The sequence below is a fragment of the Rhinolophus sinicus genome, chromosome 15 (assembly GCF_057876585.1).
Source record: "Rhinolophus sinicus isolate RSI-liver-muscle chromosome 15, RSI-T2T, whole genome shotgun sequence".
Taxonomy (NCBI): Eukaryota; Metazoa; Chordata; class Mammalia; order Chiroptera; family Rhinolophidae; genus Rhinolophus; species Rhinolophus sinicus.
Window position 1 is genome coordinate 131,332,694 of NC_142515.1, and position 26,868 is coordinate 131,359,561.

General features: G+C 45.0%; 1 protein-coding gene across 2 annotated transcripts in view; it reads left to right on the top strand.

The window, feature by feature from the left end:
• Positions 1 to 1,974: 1,974 nt before the first annotated feature.
• Positions 1,975 to 26,868, top strand: part of SEC24D (SEC24 homolog D, COPII component) — a 76,973-nt gene continuing 52,079 nt past the window's right edge. The window contains exons 1-8 of one of the 2 annotated variants that reach the window (XM_019744507.3): positions 1,975 to 2,182; positions 4,358 to 4,519; positions 11,621 to 11,750; positions 17,001 to 17,149; positions 18,330 to 18,605; positions 18,866 to 18,996; positions 20,855 to 20,966; positions 22,772 to 22,899. In XM_019744507.3, the coding sequence (XP_019600066.2) occupies positions 4,399 to 4,519; positions 11,621 to 11,750; positions 17,001 to 17,149; positions 18,330 to 18,605; positions 18,866 to 18,996; positions 20,855 to 20,966; positions 22,772 to 22,899 (1,047 nt within the window). In that variant the 5' untranslated portion in view covers positions 1,975 to 2,182; positions 4,358 to 4,398. The remainder of the gene's footprint in view (positions 2,183 to 4,357; positions 4,520 to 11,620; positions 11,751 to 17,000; positions 17,150 to 18,329; positions 18,606 to 18,865; positions 18,997 to 20,854; positions 20,967 to 22,771; positions 22,900 to 26,868) is intronic. The other variant, XM_019744508.3, reaches the window with a different exon arrangement.

Here is a 26,868-nt window from a genome sequence, read left to right on the forward strand (position 1 = left end):
CTGACATCAGGTGGCAACAGGGCAGCTCAGATAAAGGACGGCAGGAGATTCAGGCCGACTCTTGGGTCTGGTGAAGGCCAGTGACCCAACCACAGGAATAAAGTTAGAAAGTAGTCACTTAAGGAGTGAATACAAGAGGGAAGCAGTGCTGAAACCAGAAGCCCATTTCTTAAGGAAAAGAGATTTGTGATCAGTAAGTCCAATCGCTGCTAGAACTTTGTGGTCAATTAATATTTCAGTTATTTGAAATCTTGAGTATAAGGCAGTCACAGGAGAAAATGGCAGAGCCAATTAAAAGAGAATAGCAAATCTGAGCAGTATCAAAAGGAAAAAAAATTGAGGTGAAAAGAGCTTTGGAATTCGATTAAGAAGGCATGCCTTCCAACTAATGCTAAGACTAGTAAATCATTTTCCTTTTTTGGACCTCAGTTTATTAATCTATAAAATGATTGGGTTGAATTCAGTTCTCACTGAATGTTGAGTTGAATATACATATCTCTAAAACCTCTTCCAGATTTAAACATTTAAGAATGCAAACCACAAGTTGTTTGTCCTGGTGCCTCTGAGCAAGGGGAGAGAACGAATTTACAAATTCAAATTTAGTGGTTTTCTAGGGGCAACAAGCCAATCAGGTCATTGCCTGGCATTTCTAGTTAGTTCCAAGTGAGTCTACTCTCCTGCATTGTGACATAGCTATGATATGGCAACATTTTTTTTACTGCTCTTATAAGCCATACTGCTTCAACACTGGCCAGAGATTCTAAACTCCGTCAAACATTTTGATTATATTGAGGACATAAGAAACAAATTTCAAAGAAAAAAAAGGGTTTCTTTGTGGATTTTGAAGCTGGATGCAGGCAGGACATCACTCCTAAAATCTTACAAAAGGAGAGTGGGGAAGTGACCATTAGTCATCACCACACAGGGGTGACTTCAAATGTCTGCAAAATTCATGCAGCGTTTCAGCAGTAGCAACGCCCCCATGTGAGTTTTTACATGGGCATTTCATCAGTAAAGGGATTTGTCAAGTAGCTATTTTCTTGTAGAGCAGAAGGAAGTATATTTTGAAAACAAAACACTTGTCTGGATTAACTTTTATAAGTTTGAGCCCAGTGATAGCTAGACCAAAGCTAGCGTTGGCTGAAGGCCTTTCTCTTTAGCAGTGGTGTGCGTGAGTGTGTGTGTGTGTGAGGAGAGAGAGAGAGAGAGAGAGAGAGAGAGAGAGAGAGAGCAGCAGATGGTCCTGAAAGGCAGGAGAGAGGTCAAGTTCCAGGTGTCACACAGGTGGCCTTGCTTTCTCAGCTCTCACAGTACAGTAAGCTAAACGCTGCAGCAGTCCCTGTTTTGGGGTGGGATCAGCCATTCTACTTCACAGACTAATTACTATGTCGACATCCGTTGATGGAATACATAGGAGTCCGGCAACCCCAGCTTCAGTGAAGACAGCTCTTCCCATGCTTTCCAGTTGGGACATCTTTTACTCCCTGTTTTCACGCCGCCAGGCCGCCTCCTCTCCTGCACTGCAGACCACGTCCTCAAATTGTCCGTGTACGCGTGCCAGATTTGCCTTCAACTGATCTCTTCCAGGTCCCGAGTTGTGTGCCTTCCTGTGGCGGCAGTGTAGCAACTGCAGTGTCATAGTTACCCCAGTAGCGTGTAACGAGTGAAATAAATGACCCTGCAGCTTGTGAATGAAAGAATGAATGAACCCTCAGTGCGCACTCCCTCCTTCCTACGGGCTCCACGGAGAAAATATTGCTCTGATTTAGCAACAGCTTTGAAATCTTTGACCTGTTGGAGGGAAACAAACCAGACAGGAAAGGCGAAAGGAGAAAAGGGGAGGACGAGTGGCCAATGAGTCGACCAGGCTTGGTGGCCGGCCCCGCCCCGCCCCGCCCCGGACACGCCCCGCCCCGCCCCGGACACGCCCTGTTGGCATTTGTGCGCGTGCGCAGGCGGAGCGCGGCCCCGGTAGTAGCCCGGCCCGGGGACGCGCAGCCGGGAGTGTTTGACGTGGCAGTTCCCAGACCGGCTGAAGTCGGTGCTCGGCGAGCCTGTGGGGACATCGGCGCGGGAAGACGCGGTGCGAGCTGCGGCCGCAGTGGGACTTGGGGCACCGGGGGCGCTGGCACCAGGAGCAGAGCCGGGCTCTGGGAAGCCGGGCGGCGGCGGGAGCGACCAGGTAACGCCTGGTCCAGGCGGGACGCCCTCCCCGGGCACAGCTGGAATTGGCGCGGGGCGGCCTGGCGGGGCGGCGGAGGCCGGGAGCTCACCTGTGGCGGGGCAGCGCGACCAGCTCTGCTCCTCTGGCCCTTCCGTGCAGTTTAGTGACGGGGCTGGGGTGGGCGTGGGCATCTCCCCCGCCCGCAGCTCTCAGTCCGGGATGCTGAGCTGCAGGGTAGGGTCCTCAGCAGCCCCGCGATTCCAGAGCCACTGCCAGAGGTGTTTTCGTCTCCGGAACAACTAAATCCCCCAGCCCCCTTTCTTGGAAGAAGGGAATCTTGGAAATATTCACAGTAAAAATGGCAACTGTGTCTGCATCCTGATAGTGACATTGATTTTTCCAAACCCGAACGTGGTCCAGGGTGAGAAGGGTACCTGGGCTGGAGCGCGAGTGACAGTGGACGGGGGTTGTCCTGGGACAGAAGCGCCCCAGCTTTTGATGCTCGGCCTGCTCATGCCAGGTGGCATCCTGCCATGTCGCCGCTGGGAGCTGACTCAGGTTTCTGTAACTTGGGGCTGTGTGAGGAAGTTTGGACGTGGCAACTGGTTGCATGAGGAAGCAGAATCCTCCCAGGACCAGTTAAGAGGGACCCGACAGCTTCCTGCGCCTCCAGTGACATCCCTGCCTTGCTTTTCTTTCACTCAGCAACAGGCCGCTACGTAGGTGTGTTCTTGCTGACTTCCTAAAAGTGCTGGGCTGGAGCAGCCTGACCAAAGCTCAGGCTGCCACGTCTCCCTCTGCTCAGTGGGAGGAGGGAAAAGTGCTGTCAGTGACAAACTGGCCCCAGGCCTTTGCGTTTTCTCTCCTCTAGTGTTTCTCCCCTGCCACAGAGAAGAAAGTGGTTTTATGATATTTTTACTTGGTTGCTCTAATTTTGGAAACATATAGTTTAATATAAAAACGAAACCAAATAAAGAATGCCATTGTCTGAATATAGATCTATTAGTCTTAGCAGGTATAACTATTTTTTTTTTTCTTAAAAGGTAGAATTATAAAGTAACAAAAGGGAGAATATTCCTGTGCTGGTTAAAGAAACGAGAGAAATTGTATTAATAGAATCAGTATTTTCTAATATATTTAGAAAGGCGTTTAGAAGCTTCATTTTGTAAGAGGGAACTCAGGGCAAGGGAGATTCTTCAGCTTATTCCATGTCACACAGCGAAGTACTGGCCAATTTTGAGTGAAAACTCTCTTTTCTTGCCAGGATTCAGAACTTTTTCTGTCTTGTTATAATTTTTTTGTTGTTGTTGTTTTTTTGAGAATAGACAGTTGTATGAAGTCTCTTATTTTGTGAAACCTGGAAACATGGAAAGTTTTAACAAATTGATGTTTAGTTTCTGAGTAGAATCAAAATGGATGTATTGTATTTGTGTGTGTGTGTATGTGTGTGTGTGCCTGTCTAAACACATATGAAGTTGCACTTTTTTTTCAGTTCTTTAAATACGTGTTCATATGTTCTTAGAGGTGTGAAATTTAAATCAGAAAGAAAGTCAGTCACCTTTGCCTATGAAACCACTGGCAACTCTCAGGTAGGCTGCGGCCTGCTTGGCCCACTATGACTCATAACATAAATCCATTATCAACTTCTTTATCTTCTGCTGTCTTTGTTGGACTATTGATTTCTCCCTGTGCTAACTGCCTGATTAAAATTCCTAATGAAGATAGCACTGAAAAGACGCAGGTCTTTTTAATGAAACATCCAATTGCAGACTACTGACAGTTCTGCTGCTCAGTCAGTGCAATGACACGCGATTATTGCCAGTGGTGTGCTCTGTGCTGAAATGGGGCCATGGAAACTAAAGGCACAGAATAGTAGCCACACTTAGGGGAGACTATCTGTGAAGCATTTCAGCCTTCCAGTGAAAAAGCAGTCGGCGTTGTTCCGATTTCATGGCTGAGAATTTGCCCAGGACTAAAGAAGTGAGTTTCTGAGTTCTGCAGAACTGTGGTTAGAGCCCTTTTTAGGGGATGATGGTATGATATGGTGTATGACAGGGAGATGTCCCCTGTACCTGATGGTTGTCCCTTTCCTCAAACCGTCAGAAACATTTATTAGCACTGCTTATATTTTTAAGAGCATCAAGTGACTCAACCCCTCTTGTTGACATTTTTTTTTTTTTTTTTCTGTTGCAGGGTTCTTTTGTAAAACTCTCACTTGGAATGACAGTTTCATAATGAGTCAACAAGGTTATGTGGCGACACCCCCCTATTCTCAGTCCCAGTCTGGGATGGGCCTTCCTCCACCACATTACGGGCACTACGGTGGCGATCCGTCTCACGCAGGCCCCCCACCAGGTAAGGGCATCGCTCTGACATGTATGTGACTATTGACTTCTCAGGCTCAGAGGTAGAAGATGTTCTGAAAGAGCAGCTTCGGGAGTGTGGTACGGTCATTATATGATGGCAATGGCTTGAGATTATAGGGTCCCTTGGAAAGACTCCCGGGGAAGAAATCTGTGTCATCCTTTTGGTTATTGCATAGAATACAGTGAATTTAGTTTTTAAATATAGATTAAAACAAAGATGCTTCCTGAATGTTTATTTTTTACTTGCTCTTATTATTTATTGTAGACTTGCTCTTGCTTTTAATCAGTGGTGTGATGTAAACACCCGGTTAAAAACATATTACATTTATATACAGAGGGTGTCAAGAAAACGTATACACATTTTAAGAAAGGAAAAAAATGTATTAAAATTATGCTGATGGTAACCACTTTGAGCACCCCTCTTGTAATTATAGAAGTGAAAAATGATTTGTATTCATCTTTTGTTATCGGTACATATTGAGTATTACAATTTTAATACAGTGTTTTTCCTTTCTTAAAATGTGTAACGTGTTTTCGCACCCCCTGTGCGTGTGTGTGTACATATATATATATGCTACACTGAGTTTGGCAATAATATCATAAAATTAATTTTGATACTGGAAAAATATCGTTAGATTTTCACACTAAAGATTACTCACTGGTAATTATAATTAGGAAAATAAAGCCTTGCCTTGAAATTATTATTGAGCAATCTTGGTTGCTTTAAAATATGATGCCCGGCCGGGGATGTTGGTTTAGGGGCAGAGGTGGGGAAGAAAGGGGTAATGGAGGAGGCCTCCGATGGCTCTGGTGGCGGTGAACACCACGAAGCCACCTCCCTTAACAAGGGGCTGCCCTGAGGGACCAAGTTTCAGGGTCGGGGTGAAGCTAATAACAGCTTGTTTCAGGTTCGATGTTCCCCAATTCCCCGAAAATATTTGTGTAAGTAAGACAGTTTTGGGGGCTTCTGAAAGAATGCTGAGGAATGAACTCAAGCCCTTGGTGGAAATGGACTGTATCTAAATCAGTGAGTGTCCCTCGGGGTCACTGGGCCTGACTCCAATATGTAGGGTCCAGGCTGTGCTGGGTAGGCTGGCGTGGGTGAAGTGTGGTCACTGAGGGGGGGGAGCCCTGCCCAGAGGCTCCATGGTGGCAACCACACGCTGTTTCCTTATGATTTAGTCCACCCCTAATTTTCAAAACCCTCCGGATGAGGTGTGCTGCTCTTGTTCAGGACCAACCCTCCCCATAACATTTCAAGTCTTGTCTCTGGATCCTTTAGGAACATTAACCCACCTTTCTCCAGTTCCTGTCAGGTGGTTCATTGCTTCTCAGCGTTTGTGTATAATGATAATTACAAATTACTCTTTTTTTTTTTTGAGTGCTTACCATGTATCAAAAACTGGTCCTAAAAACTTTATGTGTATTTATCTTATTTAACATTCATACAGTGCTATGCAGTAGATTATTAGCCCTATTGTACAGCTTAGAAAACAATGTCTGGAGTAACGTGACTGGTCCAAGGTCACAGAGCTGGTGGTGTAGCTGGAATTCAAACCCAGGGCCCTCAAGAACACAGCAGCAAACCCCACACACCCCTAAGTGCACACTCAGCACTACTCACACTTTTTTCCTCTCTCAGTCATTTTCTTAAACAAGTACTCACCTCACTTCGGGACCCCCCACCTTGCCTCTTGGTTCCCCGTGGCTCAGTGTCGTCTCCATAGCTTGGGCCCCATCCACTGTCCCCTTCTCCTACCAGGTCATTGGTGGCCTCCCATTACTGAATGCAGTAGACACTGTCCTATCCACTTTCGAATCTGACACTGTTTACCACTTTTGTTTGTTCAAAATCCTCTGCTCTTGTGGTTTCAGTGACACCGTCCTTTGTTGTTTTTCTTGGTGGCTTTCTGGACATCTCTTTCTAAGGAGCCCCCCTTCTTCTGCATGACCCTTAAGCATTGCTGTTTTCCCTTCTGTGTTCTTTCTTCATCCTCTTTTCCTCTCGCTCTATGGGTTTCCCCCTGAACTGTGTCTTTCCATATGAAGAGCTAGTCTCAGATCTGTTTCTCCAGCTCACGTGTCTGACCACGCTACACCGTGCTTTCAGTTGCCCACCTGTTTTAGGCACATCAAACTTATCATGTCCAAAGCAATTCAGGATTTCTTTTTATGACCCCCCCCCGCCCCCCGTTTTTTTCTGGTATTCTGTATCTCACTCATTGGAAGCAGCACTCATTCCATTATCCAAATTAGAAACTTTCAGTATTTAAAAAAAAAAAAATTTCTCCCCTTTACCTTCTGCAATCCAATTAGTGTCCCAAACTGTTTTGGGTAATTGTAAACGTCTTTCTGCCTGCTTCCTTCTCTCTGTCCTCCTGTCACTCTTCCTGTTCCAGTCGTCCATCTCTCACCTGGATTACTGAAATGGTCTCTTAACCACCGTCCTCTCTCCAGCACTGCCTTTCTCCTGTGCTGGAGGGATGTTTGTAGCAAATCTAATTTAGTAAGTGAGGAAAATACTGGTGGCGACATAGCAATGAGTAACATATACCCAATCTCCATCCTTACAGCACTTAATCATCTAGTGGGACACGCAGTAAGTAGGTTGACAATGACAGTATAGGGCAGCACTGCCATTAGGAAGTGGAGAGTGGTGGAGAAGCAGGACTTAGGCCTGGAGGGAACCTTCTGGAGGGAATGAACAATAGATGACAGTTGGTCAGGTAGGGAGGCAGCTTGTGGGTGGGAGGGGGCACTTCTGGGGACCTGCCTGAGTGTCAGCATGGCCAGGGTGCAGTTTGGAGCAGTGAGAGGTGGCCTGGAGTGGAAGTGGGGCCATCTTCAGACTTTACGTACAGTTTACGTTAAGGGCAGTGGTGCCACTGAAGCATTTTAAGCTGTGAAGGGTCAGATCCCATGTATGTTTTAGAAAGAGTCTCACTCCACATTAGAAAGTGTGTAGAAGGGATCACAGCGGGGAGACTGTTTTCAGGAGCAGCGTTTCTCTTCCTCAGCACTTGTGACATTCGGGGCCACTTGATTGTTTGCTGTGGGAGGCTGTGCTATATAGTGTAGGACGTTTAGCGGTGAAGAGAACCAACATTGTGCCATGAAGCTGCCTTTGGGGATATTGATTTTAAGCTGGTTATTAAGAAACAAGACTCAGAAAGAACCTTTGGCCCTTCCTCCCCACGTTCCTGCCCAAGAGACTGAGACAGAAACCTGCTCTAGGAAGGAAACCTTAGGGTGCTGCCAGAGCTGAATTTGAATAAAGTGTGGTAGATAAGAGGTTTCAGAGGGCCGGGCAGGCACCTGTGAGCTGGATCCCTGCTGTGTCCCACTGTTTCTGGGTTGCCCAGCAGAATGTTTCCTGCCATGATATTCCTGAAGTCCCTGTGACTCTTCCTTAACTACCTGTAAGTTGCCTGTGCTCACTTCCAAAATCTCATACCCCTTCCCCCTTTTCTCCTTTGTCCAAAAATGTCTTAGAAACACAGCGTTGCCTCACTGCCTTTGGAGTTTTCCTGCTTGTGTGAATTCTCCTGTTCATATATTGAACATTTGATTTTCTCCTGTTAATCTGTCTCTGTTAATTTGATTATTAGTCCAGCTGGGGGCACTTAGCAGCTGAGAGGAAAGATAGTAGTAATTCTTTTCAGCCCCCACACAAGCATCTTGGTCTCTACCCATCAGATTCTAGGGCCTGCCCTCCACACCCCCAATCCCCAGATGTGGCAACCGGAAGCCCTAGGCATAGCTGAATGTCCCTTCAGGGGCAGAAGCAGCCCTGATCTGGACAGGCAAAGCCTGTGGATGTCCTGGGGGTTGGGGCTGGGAGGTGGTGGTGAGGACCTGTCAGTGGTGAGCGTGTGTGACGTGCCACCACCCAGTGTCTTAGGAGCAGCGGTTGTTACCAACCTGATTCTGTCCATCCAATAGGGACTTTAGATAAACACTTTTCCACAAGTGTTTTTTCATTTCGGTTTTAGTTTGTCAGGTTTGGGGCCAGATCCAAGGTATGCTTCTCTGTGATGTTTGCTTAGGGCTTCTTTGCTGATAACAGAAACCACTGTAGTGGGGAAGGATTTATTAAAGGGCACCAGGAAGTGAATATCGGAGAGAGCCAGAGAACCAGGCTTGGGCCTCTCGGCCATAGAAATGCACCCCGCCACCCCCCTACTCCCACAGGACTGGACCATCAGTGGCCACTGCCTGCCTACCCCAGAACCACATCTCTGCCCCGGGCCAGGGGCCCCTGAGCTGTGTAGCTGTGCTGAATTTGGAGCACACGGGCAGCCCGTTTGTAAGGCAGACTAGGAAACGGGGGCTCCATGTGTCCTGCTCAGGCCCGTCCAGGAGGGCCAGCTGGAGAGGAAGAGGGATGGGCACTGAGTCCGCTAGTTGCCAATACCTGCCTCTGTGAAAGACCACTTGTGATGTCAGATGTTTTCTTTTGGCCTAAGCGTCATGGGTTCTTCCTCAGGGCATGGCTTTCCTGTCTTAGTACACTCCTCACACCGCTCTCTGAAGAACCCGATGATCTCTGAGCACTTGTAAATGCTAGTACGTGGCCTGGGGAAGACTGCCTTTTCAGATAACACTGTATCCCTTTGCCCCGGGATAAAGTCCAAATGGCTCTCAGGACTTTGCAGTCTGGCCCCAGCCAAGCTGGGCAACCTCTGCCCCCGCTCTTCCCATCACCCGGCTGCCCCGAGCCCGCGGCCAGGCCCTCTCAGCTCCGCTCGGGCCCTGCCTTCTGCCAGAGTCCCTGTCCTGGCCTCCACTGAGGACGCTGCTCGTCCTTCCTCTGGACTTCTCTCGGGTCCTCTGGAAGAGTTGGGTCATCCCTCTCTCTGTACCGAGAACACTCACCACGCGCAGTGTATTCGCTTGTCTGTGCGAGCTCGCAGTGCCTCAAAGGCACACTGAGTGTGTGTGGAATCGTTGCTATAGAGTTGATTTCCAAAAATAAAAGGGAAAGAGCAGTGTAGGAAAATCGGTGTCTAACAGTTCTGCTTGAGTAGAAGAGAACTGGCTTTGTTTGCTTGTTTGTTTTGGTTTTGTTTCTAGAAACAGAAGTTTATTAACACGAGCATGGTGCACACACGTGGGGACACCAGACAAGAATAACTCCGAGGACGGGCTTCTGCTTCTCTAGACACACTGTGTGAGAGTTGGTAGTGGGACTGCTGTCTGCCTTCTGACTTAAGAAATGAGAATGTCCCTGGTTTTTTGTAGTGCATATAATTAGTTACTATTTTAGTGCTAGTGTTGTGGATTTTCTACTTTCATCACAGTAATGTTTCACACATGAAAATACAAGCGTGCATGTAATTATGGCATATATGTTTTGCTAGAATATAAATCTGAAAAAAGGAGGGAAGGGGATGTGGCTGGGGGAGAGGAAAGTGGGATTTGCTGAGTGATCTCCTTTCTGTGCCAGGTGTTGTTCTGGATGCTCTCGTACCTGTTGCCTCATTTACTTCTCAGAACAGTCCTCAGAGACGGGCATTACCGCCATGACAGTGGTAAACATCTAGGTTTTGAAGATTAAACTATGTTGTCAGGGTCACAGCTGCTAAATGGTGGGAAGGGATTCAGACCCGTCTGTGTGACTGCAAGCCTCATGATTTTTTCTATTTTTCTGGGTTTGGGATTTAGAACTTTATATAAAAATGTAGAACTTTCTATAAAAGTGTTTTAAGAATAATATTTTTTGCTTTCATTCTAAGTATATGAAAAATTGTTAAGTAAAACTGTGACTGTAAAGTTAATATAAAATTTATCTTAAGTTTGAGGAATCCTATTTTAAGAAAGGAACCTTTCCGTAAAAAATTTGGTATTATTCATGAATACTGTCCCTTCATTAGCTGTATTTCCTTCCAGATTATCCAAGCATCTGAAAGCATTTCTGGACAGTATTACTATATAAGAGACTCTCTCTGGGCGGCTGCAAGGTCACCCAGTCAATTCCCTTGCTATCTGGGGGATGAATGTTCTCCAGGAAGATAGAAGAAAGGAGATGCTACGTCTGAAGTGCCATTACGAGGTCTGGTGTAGGCATCCTCAGAAGGCAGAGAGGAGGTCACTGATGACAGGGCCAGAGAGGAGGGTGGGAGCGACAGTAAATGCAGCCAGCTGCAGGGAAAAAGGGACGGCAGTGCAGAGAGCAACAGAACAAATGTACTTCTTCTTTTTTTTCTTTGTAAAAGTCTGGGAGGGTGTCCCAGGTACTCTAGTGTAAGCCTCTCCTTTGCAGTGAGGGGAAACTGCGTCCTCAAAGATAAACTTCTTGCCCAGCACCGTACATCTGCTCGGAAAAGGCCTGGTGCAGCCTTGAACTACTCAAACCCAGGCCCCCTGATGTTTTCTCCGATGTCACACTTTCTGTAGAAGAATAGAGAAAAATATCTGAGAACAGGGCTCAAGAGAAGCCACTGAAGATCTCTGTTCGAGAAGAGCTGCTTGTACATGAAAACGCAGTCGCCACCTGGAGCAGCGGGCCCTCACATATGACCCCCTGTGTTGTGTGAGCAGCCGTGAGGACCTTGCAGCCCCGCAACTGTTTGTCATCCAAGTGTGTGGGTTCCTGGAGAAATGAGTAACTCCAAGGGCGGGATTTGTTGAAGAAACAGGTGCTCCCCTCCATTTGCTTTCCTCGTGCTATAATTCAAAGGCATTTCCAGAGGTCTTGTCTTTTTCTTTTTTTCCCCCATAGACTCAGGATGCTTTAAGCCTTATGCTGTTTTGTTTTTCCCGATTTATTTTCTCTCATCCACCTGGCATCTTCCATTGTGTGTTCTAGCATCTTTGTGTGATCGTGTGTTCTGTTAAGGTGTCTCTACCAAAAGGAAAGGTGATTTCTTCTGTTTCAGTTTCTGTTTAGTGTGAAAATGCTCTCTATTGTTACGATGGTCAAATGACTATGCCAGAACCTGGCATGGCTGGGCCTGTGATGGTTTAAAGGAAAAACTGTTCTAACCCATTTCTTCTCCTCCTCCCCTCGGAGTTTGCATTTTTAACCTGAGTCTTTGCATCCTGTCTCTTAGCACTCCATCCTCTTCTAAACCCCTGCCTTCCGTTACAGGTGTGATGAAGCCGGCAGGGCCTTTGGGGGCTGCTGCACCCGGGGGGATGTTGCCACAGGGCCCTCCACCTCCTGGACCCCACCAGTTTGGCCAGAACGGAGCTCATGCCCAGGGTCATTCTCCCCAAAGGTGAGCGAGGTTGATTCCAGCTTCCATTTGTATATTCTGCTAAAATTGTCCCACAAGTGCCTTCTGAACTTGTGTGTTTGTTGATTGAAAGTTTGACCTCTTGACCTGCCCATGTCCTTGAAAGGATGTGCTAGAACACTGCCCTGTGATACAAAGTGTTTAGAAAAGTTAGGAGGAAAATAAACAATACCAGTACATATTAACAAATATATAAAAATTATGGTGTCGATACATTTTAGGTTTTGATTATATTCTTATTTTAGAGTTTTGAATTAATCTCTCATATCTTCAGATGTCTATACATCCTGTATTCCCCAAAACAACTTTAAATCCCTTATTCTCTTGATTCCTTCACAGAACTGAGCTCAGTGCCAGTAGGTGCTTGGATAAATATTTTGAAAATTAAATCAGATTGTGGCCCATGGGAGAGACTGGATTTGGTGTGGAAGGCACCGCTACCAGGGAGGGACTCTTGAAAGGCTGGGTGATAGTAAGAACGACACAGAAAGGACATCTTCTGTTTGTGATATAATACATGAAGGGAGAGTTGGAGGCAGGCCTGGAGAAGCCAAAGTAGGAGACGTATGGGATCCTCAGAGCCTGATGTCGTGCGGGGAGGCCTGCGGCGTCTCTGCTCCCGCTCCCCACACAAGAACGCAGGATATGGTGAGGCCAAACAGGAACACCCATGGAGCCATAGATGGGGGAGTCATACCACTATACTCTCGCTGGTGGCTGGGTTGGAGAAACAGGAAGCAGGAGCCATACAATTCTCAACCCTCATTGCTCCGCTTGCACGCTCAGCCGCCATCTCCTTGCTAGCCCCCATTCTTCTCCTTCTGCTAGCGTAGCCACAGCAGTTATATTAGTGGCCAATGGCTCACTGGTTACAGCTGACGGCCAACCAGCCACAGCTGATGGCCATGCAATCACAGTTGATGGCCATTTACTACCTGAGCCAGCACCTGTCTATGTGAGGCCGAGAGCCTGGAAACTTCTTTCTGGGGCTCTGCCCCCACACCCTACAACCCACTCGGGACCGTCTTCTGAGCAGGGAGCCTGAGCCATACCATCCCTGCTGGAAACCCCGCTATTGTTTGTCCTGGGAGGTGTTGCTGTGAGTAGATAGTATTCACGCTGGAATTTCTCCAAGGATCATCTAGAGGCTGTTGCTTTCCAGATTCCTTTCCCAGGTGGTCAGGCTGCAAGGTTGAGGTTTGGGAGGGAGGAACCCTTCAGTATGAATCTGGACCCTGTTGATGGTGAAGCCATTTAGTCACCTTTCAAGGAGCCTATAGTCCCTGCTAGTGGCAAATTCCCTCTGGAGTTTGAAAGATCATCGCATTGATCCCCTTATGGGGTGTCTGTGGGCTTGACAGTTCCCGGCTCTTCTGTGTCTTGATAACATTTGCTGTTGACATGGTAGCTGTGAAATGCATGTGGAGGTAAATGCAGGAAGCAGAGGACAGGTCTAAGTAATTTGGTTTACATGTGACTGCGGTTTGAAGAAGCAGCAGTGAGAAGTCAAAGGGCCTGACCCAGGTCCCTACTGCCTGCCCCGCCCGATGGTGCTGGTGGGGCGAGGGCGGGGGAACAGAAAGACTGGGATCCAAGAAGCCTCTTCTGGGTGCTGGTGTCGTTACTGGGCCTCTAGGTCTCGTTTTCCTCACTCGTAAGTTGAGGAAATAGAATTCCTAGTCCAGAGTAGAGGGCAGAAGTTCTGGAGCAATTCGTTGTTGTGAACCACCAAGTATCTCATTTCTTTTTTTTCAGAAGAAATGCAAAAATCAAACAGCTGCTTTGAAGTAAGAAAAGGTTTGGTTCATTACTACGCATGAGCCTGGGTTGGACTGGTCTTTGCCTTGTGTCCATTTGTTTCACTTGAATTAGGTTCCTTAGGACTCAGCCATCTGGGGGCTTTGCCATCAGACAGACCCTAGTGTGTGCTGGTGAGCTTAGCGCGGCATCCAGCCATGAGGATGCCGACTAGTGCCCAGGCAAGGCCCGGTCCACCTTAGCAGTTGGCAGTTTGTGTATTCCCTGGCTGCGGGATGCAGCACTGGCCTCTGTAGCTTGCCACTCCTGCTGGCCCCGCCCATCTAGTCATGGCGGCGCCGGTTATGGGTCTGCTCTTCCCGTCATGCCCAGCGAAGAACCCACACATTCTGCCCCCTTTCCTCCACGACTCACTTGCTTCAACTTCAACCGTGATTGATAGGTTGGAAATGGGGTTAAAAATGAAGACGGCTGGGGGAAGTCTAGCAGTCACCCTAAGCCTCGGCGGTTGCCAGGTGGCCTTGCCCTCATGGGACATACTTCTGCGTTCGTGGTTCAACGCCAAGGCTGAAGGGCGCAGTGATGGACAGGTGGATCATGCCGTCTGATGACCGGTCGGAGTGCACAGGTGCCCACAACCTTTGATGATTACAGTGCTTGGTGGGAGTTGCTTGTACCATTAGAGAGCCCATCAAAGACGTATCTTAATTTTCACTAAGCGGTCAAATAACAACAAAACATAATTCAGTCATTATGTTGATTGAAATTTAACATGTATGATTTTTATTTTTAAAATACTGCTATTTCAAAAGTAATATTTCATAAAATTTAAAATCATACCTAGTGTGGGGACAGAGCCAGGAGAGCAGTTTCCAGACTCTCGGCCTCACGTGGAAAGGTGCTGGCTTGGGTAATATATGGCCATCAGCTGTAACCAGTTAGCCATTGGCCTCTGATATAACTGCCATGGCTATGCTAGCAAGTGGGGTTGTTGGTTGGCAGAGAAGCGGACAGCAGATTGTGGCTAGCAAGTGTGGTTAGCAAGCGGGGATGGCAGATTGCAGATTGTGTGGATCCTACTTCCTGTGTCTCGCCCGACCCGCCAGCGAGACTGGGGTGCAGAAAGACCCCTCGTTGGGGTACTGGCAGATGTTTGCTTTTGTGTGTCTACCAGCCACCAGTGAGAATATAGTGGTATGGCTCCCCTATCTATGGCTCTATTTTGTTCCTTTTTGTCTTCACTGTATCCTGCATTCTTGTGCGGGGAGCGGGAGCTGAGAAATTGCATGACACCTAGACGGTTGTCTTTTAGATCTTGGCTGAGCAGAATAAATGTCTTAAACTTGTAAATGGCACTAAAGTTCTTTACAGAGGGTTTACTGCTGGGCAGGATTAATCTAAATAAAATCTATCACCTAAATATCTATTTGCTAATTATAAGGAGAAAAGTCAACTGTAAGTGACATATTTTGACCAAGAAATAGCCATTGGAGGTAGAGGAGGAAAGGAGACTCATCTTCCCGGATTAAAGCTGCTGGGGTAAATCTGCTGATGAAGAATTGGTTGCAGTAGCAAAGGAGGGAACAAGAAAAATAAGAGAAATAGTGGCGGGTTTTTTTTTTGTTTTTTGTTTTTTGTGTGGAAAGTGATGAATGACTGGATTTGGCACAGCTCTTTGTTTCAATCAAACCGTGAAAAACTTGGCACCATATCCACACTCTTACAAATGTGAGCACACAGCTCACTTCTTGAGCAACTTGTGGCAAACTTGAACATGAGAAGTGTTTGTAGTTGAGCAGGCCCCAGACAGCTGAGTTAGCTCTCCAGAGGTCTAGGAACCAACTGAGGCTAAATTGTCATGTTTTCAGAATCCTCTTGAGATAATACTGTATTGACTGTTCTTTTTGATGATGATTCTGCCTTTGCCTGACATTCAATGAAATGGCGAATTAAAACACATAAGAGAATGTTTCTTACCCCAGAAACCTGTTAAATGAAGTAATCAACATGAGAAATATAGAGATCTGTGTGACTCGTACTTTTAATCACATTGTATTTATAGCAGAGGAAGGGGCCATTCTGTTCCTTCTGCTCATTCTTACAGTTGGAAGGCTGGGAGCTCAGGAGACCAGGTGCTTTGCCTGCGGTCGTGCATCGGGTCTCCAGGTTAGGTGTCAAAGGACCTAATGGTGACACCCACATGCTGTGTGACCTCGGATAAACTAATTTAGTAAAGTAATGAAACTGGAAAGTATTAAGCCACTTTGTATGTTTTAAATGTTCTGTTAATTTCTTCTTTATATGAAACCTTTTGTTAGCCTTTTAATATTAATTTTATTTTCATTTTTGGTAATATTGCTTTTAAAATCCAAATCTATTGAAGACTTAGAACATTCATGTTGTTCAGAAAATTTTTTGTGTGTGTATTTCTGAAGCCTAATTCCTAGGATTTATATTAAGCAATGAATGAAAAAAGTTGGCATTTATGGGTCAAAAAGTAATGACTGGTGTTTGTACATTCTCTTATTTTATATTTTAAATCTTTAACCTTTTGTTAAGTTAAAAAAATACTTGTGGCTGCTTGTGTCGTAACTTTTATTTGAAACATATTTCATCCTGTTTCTACCGTCTATGTAATATATGGTTCATACAATTTTATATTTAAAAAATGTTATTAAAATATTATTAACTAACCTCTCAAGTGGCAGTGAAGGATGGAAGGCAAGAGCACAGGCCACTCGGGAAATCATTTCTGGTTTAAAGAGAAATTGAAATCACAGTATGCCACTGGGAAATTTTAATTCTTATTTAAAATTGGTAAGAGCCATAATGTGACTCCACGGGAAGGCAGATGGACCATAACAGGAATGTAGTTCGGGTGGCGGTCACTGTTTCATGCAAAACAAGGAAAAATAAACATACACTAAGTTCTAACTAAATGAACGGTAAAGCATGATGAAATTTTTAGGTTAAAAAATGGGTGATTTCAAAACTTTTCACTGAGTCATTTGCTTTCAGGTACTGTTTTGTAGATAACGTCCTGCTTACTGAAATTACATTGCAGGTGACATTTTCTCTGGAAAGCTGGGTATGATTTAAGGAGAATGATCATAAAGATGCAACCACAAGCATGTTAGTTTTCTTCATTTCTGTACTGTTGACCAGTAACCTGAGTACAGATAAGGCTGTAGTGGGTCGGCTTCCCAAATTGACTTCCAAAGCTGCTGCTGTGTTTACATTGGGATTGATTTTTCCCCTCATGTATCTTGACGTGTTCAGCCTGTGAGTGTAGATATGGGATGCTGCTGCATGATTCACTTTGAGTTCATATTGAGATTAATTAAAAACTTATCAGTCATTTCCTTCTTGTACACTGGATGGGCTTATTTAGTTTCACAAGTTACTGACGTTTGCTCTACACCTTTTGCATATGAAACTCAACAGTATCGTCTAACATCCTTTTTTCTCTCTTAGATTTCCAGGTCCTCCACCTGTCAACAGCGTGGCACCCTCCTATTCACCATATGCATCTGCTGCACAGTCGGCTTACCCCAGCCCTGCATCCACTTCATCCATCTCCCAGCTGGGCGGTCAGCTCAACGCCATGCACATCAGCACTGGCGGTAACAGTTTGTTCACGCACAGCCTTGCGTCCTGAGTGCTTTAATGAGAAAGGTTTTCCTTCTTTAAACCGCCATAACTCTGGCACACCATAGTGAAACCATTTGGGGGACTTTTTATATAAATTATCTGTATTGTATATGGTGGTAATTATTTTTTTCCCCTGATCGTGCTGCCATTTATTTCAAGACCCTCAGAATAGCTTACATTCAATATAAGAAAATAAAAAAAACAATGTAGATGTCACAAATAAACATTAGAACAGTGAAATTACTTTAAGAAATATAAGAGTGGTTTTAACTTTGGGTTGTTTATTAGGGGGCCTTAAAATAAAAAGTATAATATTATTTCACAGTGCCTTTTGATTGTGCATTCAGATCATGGGAAGAATGGGCGCTCAGATGCAGTGAGGCAGCAAAGGGAATAATAGGAGAGAAAATAGTTACAGTACTGAGACCTCCATCAATAGAAAGGCTGGCTGTTCTCGGGGCCAGAGGACTCTCCACTGTTATAACAGAGTAGTCGGCCATCTGTTTCCATGAGGAATGTTTCCACTACTCAGAGTTCGCTTTTTCAAAGTATCAGTGAAAAACCCTCAGAATATTTTCTATCTTTTATCCATTCCCAAATGGGTAAGTCTCCAACGAAGCAACTCAATTTCACATAGTCAGAGAAAGGAAAAAGTAATCTGGCTTTCCAGCTCTTTCCAATATCATTGGAAAGCATGTTGGTGGCTCATCCCTTCTCTCTGGTTATTTCGATCTAGTTCTGAAATCCATTTGATTCAGTCAAGCACAAGATGCAAATAACTCGTTGAAGGTACATAATAACATTTTCTTTTATGTGACTTTCTAGATTTTGTACAGATACAATTGCTTAGTTGATGGCATGTATCACGCAAAGTTAATGAAACTAAGTTAAAGTCTGTACTGCTAATTTTCTGACTAAAATTATACGTGTTGCTTTTACCCTTTAAAAGTTTTTCAGGTGTAGAAAATGCCCCAAATAGCGTTTGTGTCACTTTCTGAATAAGAGTTTTATCTTGTGGCAAAAAAAAAAAAAAAAAAAATTGTAGGCGCCTTCTTGCTTTGTCTCAGAACAGGTGTCCCTGTCTGTCCTATGGGGAAGTTGGAGAGCTGAGAGATGCGGTGTTTAGGTGGGCTGCTCTCCTTTCTCACACAGGTTCGGGCATGGCGCCCCCCGGCCAAGGCCCCCCCGGTCCTCTGTCGGCGCCCTCGTTCCCGGGTCCTCCACGACCTCCACAGCCGGCCATTTTGCAGCCTGGATCTCAGGTTCTCCCGCCTCCACCCACGGCACTAAATGGCCCTGGCGCGCCACCCTTGCCTCCGTCAGCGCACAGGCAGGACGGGTTCCCTGGGCCTGCTCATCCGAATGCCCAGTTCCAGCCCCCGCCGCTTCCAGGACAAACCCTGGGCACTGGCTATGCTCCACAGCCAGGTGAGGTGGGCAGGGCTCAGGGACGGCCTGGGGTTTCCTAGGGCTGCCCTGACTTGGGAATCGGCTCTATTCCTATGTTCGTAGGCATCTGTCACTTACTTTTAAGAAAGGGTGGCAACCACAGATAGTCACACTTAACTCCCCGCCTCATTTAAAGGGATGAAAAACGCAACATGCTTGGCTGAACAGCATGATATTGTCCCAGAGCACCACACCTGGGATTCGGGTTATAGTCATTTCTTTGTAACATGTTTTCCAAGCAGCCAACTATGGTGCCCAGATGCCAGGCGCTCAGCTCTCATACCCAGGAGGCTTTCCTGGAGGCCCTGCACAGATGGCGGGCCCACCTCCGCCCCAGAAGAAGCTGGACCCCGACTCAATCCCCAGCCCAGTAAGTGCCCTTCTCTCTCTGCAGTCTCCCCTGACAAAGGACCATTCTGTGCTCACTGTTCTCAGCCATGCTTGGTTTGCTAGCATCTATCCTGTCCTTTGTGGTGGCAGCACAATACCCATCACATAGAGAGAAGGCCTCCTTCCTTGTATGTGTGTGTGGGGTGGGGGGTCAGGTTACAGCAGATGAGGGTCTCAGTGAGAGAAACAGCCTGTGCAGCTTGTCTCTAACATTCTGCAAACCTGGCAGCATCTATAGGTGTTTATACTGGTGCATATTGGCAGTGAGTCCAGGTATTTATACATGTATTTTAAATAACTAAAGGACCCCTTTCAATACGGGTAAGATCTCCATGCAGAATGAAAGTACAAAGTAGATTCCATTTTGCATACTAAAAAAGAACAAGACTTTTTCATATAAAATTAGAACTACAACATAATTCTTCTCCACCGCAGTGATATTCTTTGGGGGTTACTCTAGGATCTGTATCAGTGAGCTTTCATTAGATTATTCTGTGTAACATACAATCCCCAACTTTGCTTACAACTGCAAAGATTTATTTCTCATCTCAGTTACCTGTAGGCTATAGTAGCTGCAGTTTGGCTTATGCCCTTATCACTCCGGAATTCAGGGTGAAGGGGCACCCCTTTGGGGATGTGTTATTTTTATGACCAAGGGAGAACAGGAGTTATGTTTGGAGCATATCCTAGATCTTGAATTTAATTAGAATTCAAATCCTATGAAATCAGAAAGATAGAAACATAGATTTAAAGGCAGGCTAAATCGGTCTCTGATATGCCATAGAACCAGTGATATCAGTGCCAGCAGGGCCTGGATGGAATGAGATGGGAGGGAAAACTCTACATTGCAGAGTGTGGTGGAAGACAGTTTATTATTATGGAATATAAAAACTACATATCCTCCAAAGCTACATATTCCAGTTTGGCATTTGTTCATTTCTCCTTTTTTCCCACTTTTTACTCCCTTCTTTTCCCACCCCCACCCCCTAGTCTCTTTTATCCCATGAAGAAAGAAGGAGGGCAGGGAGAGAGGAAGAGAATTACTAAGATTCACTCTCGTTTTCTTGCTAACTCCATACTACTAGATTTTGCTCATAATTTCCAGGCCCGATACAATTACAACAGAAAGACAATTTTTTGTCTCTTTATTTTTTATCAATAAATGTGTTAGGAGAGAAATATAAGATGTTTCCAACTAAACAACCCAACTTAGGGACTTGTGTTCCTTTTGATTTCTGTATCCTGCAAAAAATTAATTGATTAAATTAATTCTAATTAAATTCTAGAATGTGCTCCAAACATAACTACCGTAAAACACAGATGAGACTAAAGCTGTTGTTTGTCTCCGCCGTTTGTCTCAGGAAGCAAAGGTGTGGTGGGCGAGCCAAAGACCAGCAGGATTTGAAGCCAGAAGTTAAGGCTTCTTTGCGTTATACATTGTAAATCAGTTCTTCTGAGTTTAATCATTTTTAGCTTTTTAGAGTTTTCTTTAACTGCAAAAAATATAATCTTTAAAAGGTTATTTTGAATTTCTTTTCTACCAGAATCTTTTATTTTATTTTTTAAATGCTTATCTGTGGTCCCAATAAGCAATTGACCTCCGCAGGGTCAAGGGCATAGCTCAGAGTATTAAGAGTAGATTTCTGAAGCTGTATACGTGTGAAGGTAAACAGAGGTGGAACTGAAGATACAGTAGGTTGTCGATGAGAATTTGATCTGCAATGAGCTGACCAGTTCAGAAAAGGCCTATTTCTGTGTGTGAATAATGAAAGGGAGGGAGGGGATGTGGAGAAAAGTCTTAACTAACTTCGACTTGCTCTCACTATTTCACTGATCAGATCCAAGTGATTGAGAATGACAGAGCCACCAGAGGGGGACAAGTGTATGTCACCAGCACCAGAGGCCAGGTCCCTCCCCTGGTTACTACAGACTACGTGGTGCAAGACCAAGGTATTTGTTTCCAGTAATATTTTCTGATTGAGGTTTTAAAATTTCACACCATTATTTTTATGCTTGTGCACTGATACCCTTCAGTAACGCTGCCACTAATGGGGACCTCTTTATAGTTGATAAAGGGACCAGTTTGTCATCAGTCATTCAAGTACAGAGAAGGAACTATCAACCGAATTCTGTTCTCTGCTTAGACAAATCTAGAGAGTTTCCGGCGAGATTCAGTGCAACATACCAGCTTTTAAAATTCTTTATTTTAGTTTATGGTTGAAATTGGTCCAGACCCTACTTTGGTTTAATTTACTAGGTAGAGACCTGGCAGGGTGGGATGAGCACAGCAGGGGAAACTGAGTCCTGAAGAAGTCAGCAGGCCTGCTTCTGGCCCCAGCAACCTCTTCAGCAGGTCCTTTAACATTTTGGGTCTGTTTTCCCACTTTCCCGCTAGGATGAGGAGAGGCTGAGCTCTATTCCTGACTCTGTCCACGTCTGCTGTCAATGTCATATACCTGTCAAGCCTTGTGTGGAGTTGATCTTTCTGTTGTTTATGGCAAGTTAAACTACTTCCCGCTAAGATCTAGCATCTCAGATTCTGAATATTCTATTTGAGTGGGTCACGTACTCAATCCTAGAAGAATAACGTCAGTGTCATCGCAGAGCTGTGGGGCCAGCCAGGTGCTAGTTGGGGGCCCCGTGTGTTCTTCTACCCTCAGTGCTGCCCTAATGGGAGGCCACAGGTGAGGCAGAGGGGCTTCGGGCCTTGCACACCTGCCTGCGCATCAGCTTCCCCCCAGGCCCAGGAAGTTGTGCTGTGGCCTCTGCCCCTTGGTGCTGCCCACCGTCCTCCGTGAGGTGCCTGCCTGGGCAACCCCTTGCCTCCTGGAGCCTTGGCTCAAATGATACCTTTTCATTAAGGCCTCCTCTGAGACTACTAAAAACTGCATTTGTCATCTTCCAATGTCATCTGTTTTCTCACTAATTTATTAGGTTTTATGTTTATTATCTGTGTCCTCCGCAGAATATAAGCTGTGCAGGGAGGTGCCAAGGACGTGTCTAAAACTTAGTAGACACTCAATAAATATCTGTTTGATGATTACGCTCTTGTGATCATAATATAGTATTATAGTCATTAATTATCATTTAATTTCAAAAGTTATTTTAGATAAGTTGTTCTAGTGATTCAAAAGCATTCTTCACGCCTTGGGTATTGTTTTAATACTCATGTATGCTAGCAAATAAAGATACTTGGTGAGGAATCCTAATGTATATTAAAAATAGATTAGCGTGTTTTAAAAAATGTTTCTCTTACATGTAAAATTTTCATTTCTAAATTTAATTTTCAAGTTGAGAAAAAGCACAGTCAAATGGAATCATATTTGACAAAGTATCACTTGCAAATGGTGTACAGCTGCTCACCTTTCCCATAGCACATGTGCTGAGAGAAGGGGAGGGAGAAGAAATTGCATGCTTTTGTGTTTTTGTGCCTGTTGCTTTATTTCTTCCATTACTCTAAACACCTCTCAAGTCTGAGTTGGCTATATTAATAACCTGCTTAGGGAAAATAATAATAAAGTATCTCTTTAATATTTTTGCAGTAGAATTCAGTGTTTTATTTTGAAAGAAATTACAGTGTGCTCAGATTACAGATGGTAGAATTGTACAAGACTACCTTTAGTTTTTAGACATCATGAAGGAAGTGTTACAAATAAAGCAATGCATGCATTACCCAGCGGTACCCTCACGGATGCTGAGTGTCCTGGGGCAGGGCTCCTCAGAGCAGGTTCTAAGTGTGCCTCTGAATGTTCCAGGCAACGCGAGCCCTCGGTACATTCGCTGTACGACGTACTGTTTCCCGTGCACGTCAGACATGGCCAAGCAGGCGCAGATCCCACTGGCTGCTGTCATCACGCCCTTTGCCACGATTCCTTCCAACGAGGTAAGGATGATAGAAGACAGCCATTTTGTACTTTTCCGAAATCCTCCTTGCAACATTACTCTGTATTGTTAACAGAAATCTGAATATGTATGTGTGTGTGTGTGTGTGTGTGTGTGTGTAAAATGCAAATACATGCAGTCATTCAATTCATTAGGAAAACGAAAATCTGACAAGCTAGATTTTTTGGCTTCCTGTAGACCAAACACTGATGGGCTGGGTCACTTTTTGGCCAGTTGTAGCAATGCACATATATAGAAAATACGGAATGTCATGTAGTGACAAATACCAAGCCCTCTTGCGAGGTCCTTAGGCCCTGTTCAGGGTCCTAAGACCCAGGTATTCTGGTGGAGGAAGAAACTAGAGTCTGAGGTTCTGGGTCTCCCTGCTTGTACTTTAAGACTCTGGGCCAAATGCTTGTACATTCCTGCCCCAGTTAGCACGCTTGCAAAGCATGAGCAGGTACATCTGTATGTTTCCACTTGGGAAGATGCACTCAATATACGGTTACATGGGAGAAAGGACAGCAAGTGGTGCATATTTCAAGTCCCTGCTACTAGGATGCTGTCACTGGGTGTCGTGATCGGGGCACCACTCCCTATACTGCGGCCTTCCTCCTCGGGCCGCTGAGTGGTGGGTGCCCAGCACACACAGACATGGGCGTGAGGGCAGAGCTCTCCCACAGGATGGGAGAAACGCTTTCCTCTGGCAGGAGCTCTGACTGAACCCCACTGCAGTGAGTGGGGCAGTAATTAGGGTGAACCCTGGATTCCTTTCACTGCGCCAGAGGCCGATGCCTCACGTTCTCCTCCCAATTTAAACCTCCACTTGGAGGCCAGCTGGTCTGATGTGTACCCGGCAGCCCCTGAGCAAGAAGCCAGGCATCTGTGAGAGAGAACAGACTTGTGCCCACCTTGGGCTGCCCACGCCAGCTGGTGGGGGTGCAGTGGCACGGGGATGGGGAGGGGCCTGCTTTACGTCATCGCTTCAGGGAAGGAAGACTGTTCCGCGTGCATGGTGGCTTCTCTCCCCTTTGAGATGGCCACTCACTCTCCTTATGAGTGAGTAGGACGCTGCCATGTCTCCTTTTGGGAGTAGAGTGAGCTGGGTGCGACTGGGTCATAGAAGAGGCATTGGGCTGTTTCTAGAAGCCAGTCGTACACGCAGTATGGTCTCCTATTTGTAAATCAGGAAGTACATTTAGAATTTAGGCATGATCTCTTACATGATGGTCCCAGAAATTTAATATATGCTCCTAAGCTCCTCTTTAAAATCACTACGCTTCATAAAGCATAAAGTAGACCAATATGTAATGATCCGTGCCATGTATGATGTGTGTGTGTTACATAGCTAGCTGTTTTAACTAGCTGTTTTCAACATCTCATTATGAAAATTTTCCAACATCAGAAAATTTGGAAGAATTTTACAATAACACCTATATACCTGCCACCTAGATTCTGCCATTAACCTTCCACTGTACTTGTTTGATCACATATTGATCCATCTGTCCATTAATCCATTCGTTTTTAATGTGTCTCAAAGTAAGTTGCAGATATCCCCTTAATACTCCAGCACGCATATCATTAAGCAGTTTAATATTTGCTTACAGATTATTTTTCTTTGTGAGGCAAAATTCACTTACAATAAAATACACGTATCCTAAGGAAACCTTCCACTGCATTTTGACAAGCGCATCCCCCCGTGTCACCCAAACCCCGTCAGGATGGGGACCGTCACCGTCTCCCTGGTGCCCTCCCATCACCTTCCTGTCCGTCCTCACACTCCCTTCTCTGACGACCGCTGTTCTGATTCTCCTGCCATAGAGGTGTTTTCCTACCGTCGGTCTTCATAGAAGTACACTTCTAGAGAATGCACTCTTTCATGTACGTTTCTCTCGCTCAGCGTAACGTTGGGAGAACACCTGAGCCGCCGCGGTGCTGCCGGTGTCAGTGGGTTCTTTCTTCTTGCTCACGAACATTTCATTGCATGGATATGCAGTCCGTTTAGCTACTCTCATGGCTGGACATCGGGGCCGTTTCTAGTTATGGGCTATTGTGAATAAAGGTTCTACCGATACTCTTATTCTAGTCTTTCTGTGGACGCATATTCGTTTCTCCTGGATTAGTACTTGTGCGTAGAGTGCTGGCTCGTGGGGTACGTGTGTGTTTAGTTCTATCAGAAGCTGCCAGACCATTGTCCATAGTGGCTGCACCAGGTTCAGTGCTTCTAACGTTGCAGCAGCGTTCCCGGAGCTCTGCAGCCTCGCCAGCCTTTGGTGGTGTCATCTTTTTCATATTAGTACTTCTGAGGGCTGCGTAGTAGTAGCCACCAGATACATGTTTATATCACTATTTGTGCCTTGAATAAATTTAAATTATAAAAAGTACTAGTGAATAATATTACACCCATGTACATGTCATCCATCATTAACAGGTGTTAATATTTTGTCATATTTGCTTAAGATCATTTTCTGAGAATGAAAAATGTATAGCTGCACGTGATGTTTTGTTTAATCAGGACACGCTTCTCCCTCCGTCCCCCACCGGGGGCAAACCTAATGAGTCTGTATGTGTCCTCCTCGCGCTGTGTGGATTTCCGTATGCGTGTCTCCGTAATATGTAGTATTGCTTTTTACTTCCTCTGAGTATTTAACTGGACCTCAGTGTGGGGAGCCAGCAGCATTAGGAACCCTCATTGCTACACTCCCCTAACGAGCTGGATGACAGTCTGTCACCAAGCAGCGACTCCTTCGTGGCTTCCAGGACACCTTCCCGGTGTACTTTTCCTACCTCACAGGCAGGAATATTTTAGTTTTCCTGACTTCTAATATTGGGGTCTGTCAAGGCTTGTACTTGGGACCTCCTGTCTCTTCTCTCTTAGACTCTCTCTCCCTCCAAAGACTAAATATTACCTGTAACGGCTGCTGTTACTGATGAGAATAATAATGGTCAAAACTTATTGAGCATTTAATGAGCACAATTCTGAGTTTTTAATGTATGTTATTTATTTCTCCCATCAACCTATTTATTATCCTATTTTAGCTATAAAGAAACTGAGGCACAGAGTTAGATCGCTCGTTAAGGTCAACGGCTACTAAGCAACAGAGCGAGGATTGCAACCCAGGCATCTGACCCCAGGTCCTTAATACTAACTCCCCCTGCTGGGACTCTCACTCACGCATTCCTGCCTCTTCCCCCCATATGCACACATCCAGATGCCTTTCTGATATCTCTCCTTTCCTACCTCGTAGAAACCTCAAGCTTAACATGTTGAAAAGTGAATTTCTGATCTGTACACTCTGAACCGACTCATTCTTCCACACATCTATCAATGGCACTATCTTTTATTCAATTGCTGAAGCCAGAAACCAAAAACTAAACAATTATAGTTAATAATGGAAAATGAGGGGCATGCTAATTTGGGGTATTTATAACCTGTAACCAAGGAATTCAGTTTTAAATTATCTTTCTTAAAGGTAAATAGGTTACATGAATACTGTTATTCTCTCTATAAATAGTATTTTAATTTATTTTTCTCTACCAGAAAGATTTCCTAATTTTTACATATGGTAAAATTTTAGGATTTTATTCCTTATCTGAATAATCTGCTATCATTTAGAAAAAGATTTCTAAAATTTATTAAAAGATTTAAAAAATCTTTTAGGAAATCTTCCGATTTGGCATCTTCTGATTTGGCATCTATCAAAAAAATTTATTTAGTACATTACAGTTTTCTTTTTTAAATTCGGTTCTAATGTTTAAGAGAACCTTTTACAGTATGTCATTGTGTTAGCAACTGCCTATAAAAATAAACGTCACTCCAGCACTTCTGATCAGAGAAGGTATCCTGTGAGCATTTGCTTTGGAGATGTATGCTACTGCCAAGCTCACGTCTAGGTCATCGTCCTTTGGTATTTGATATTCCTTACCATAAATGTCACATTTTTGTATGTGTTTTAAGTGAAACCTATTG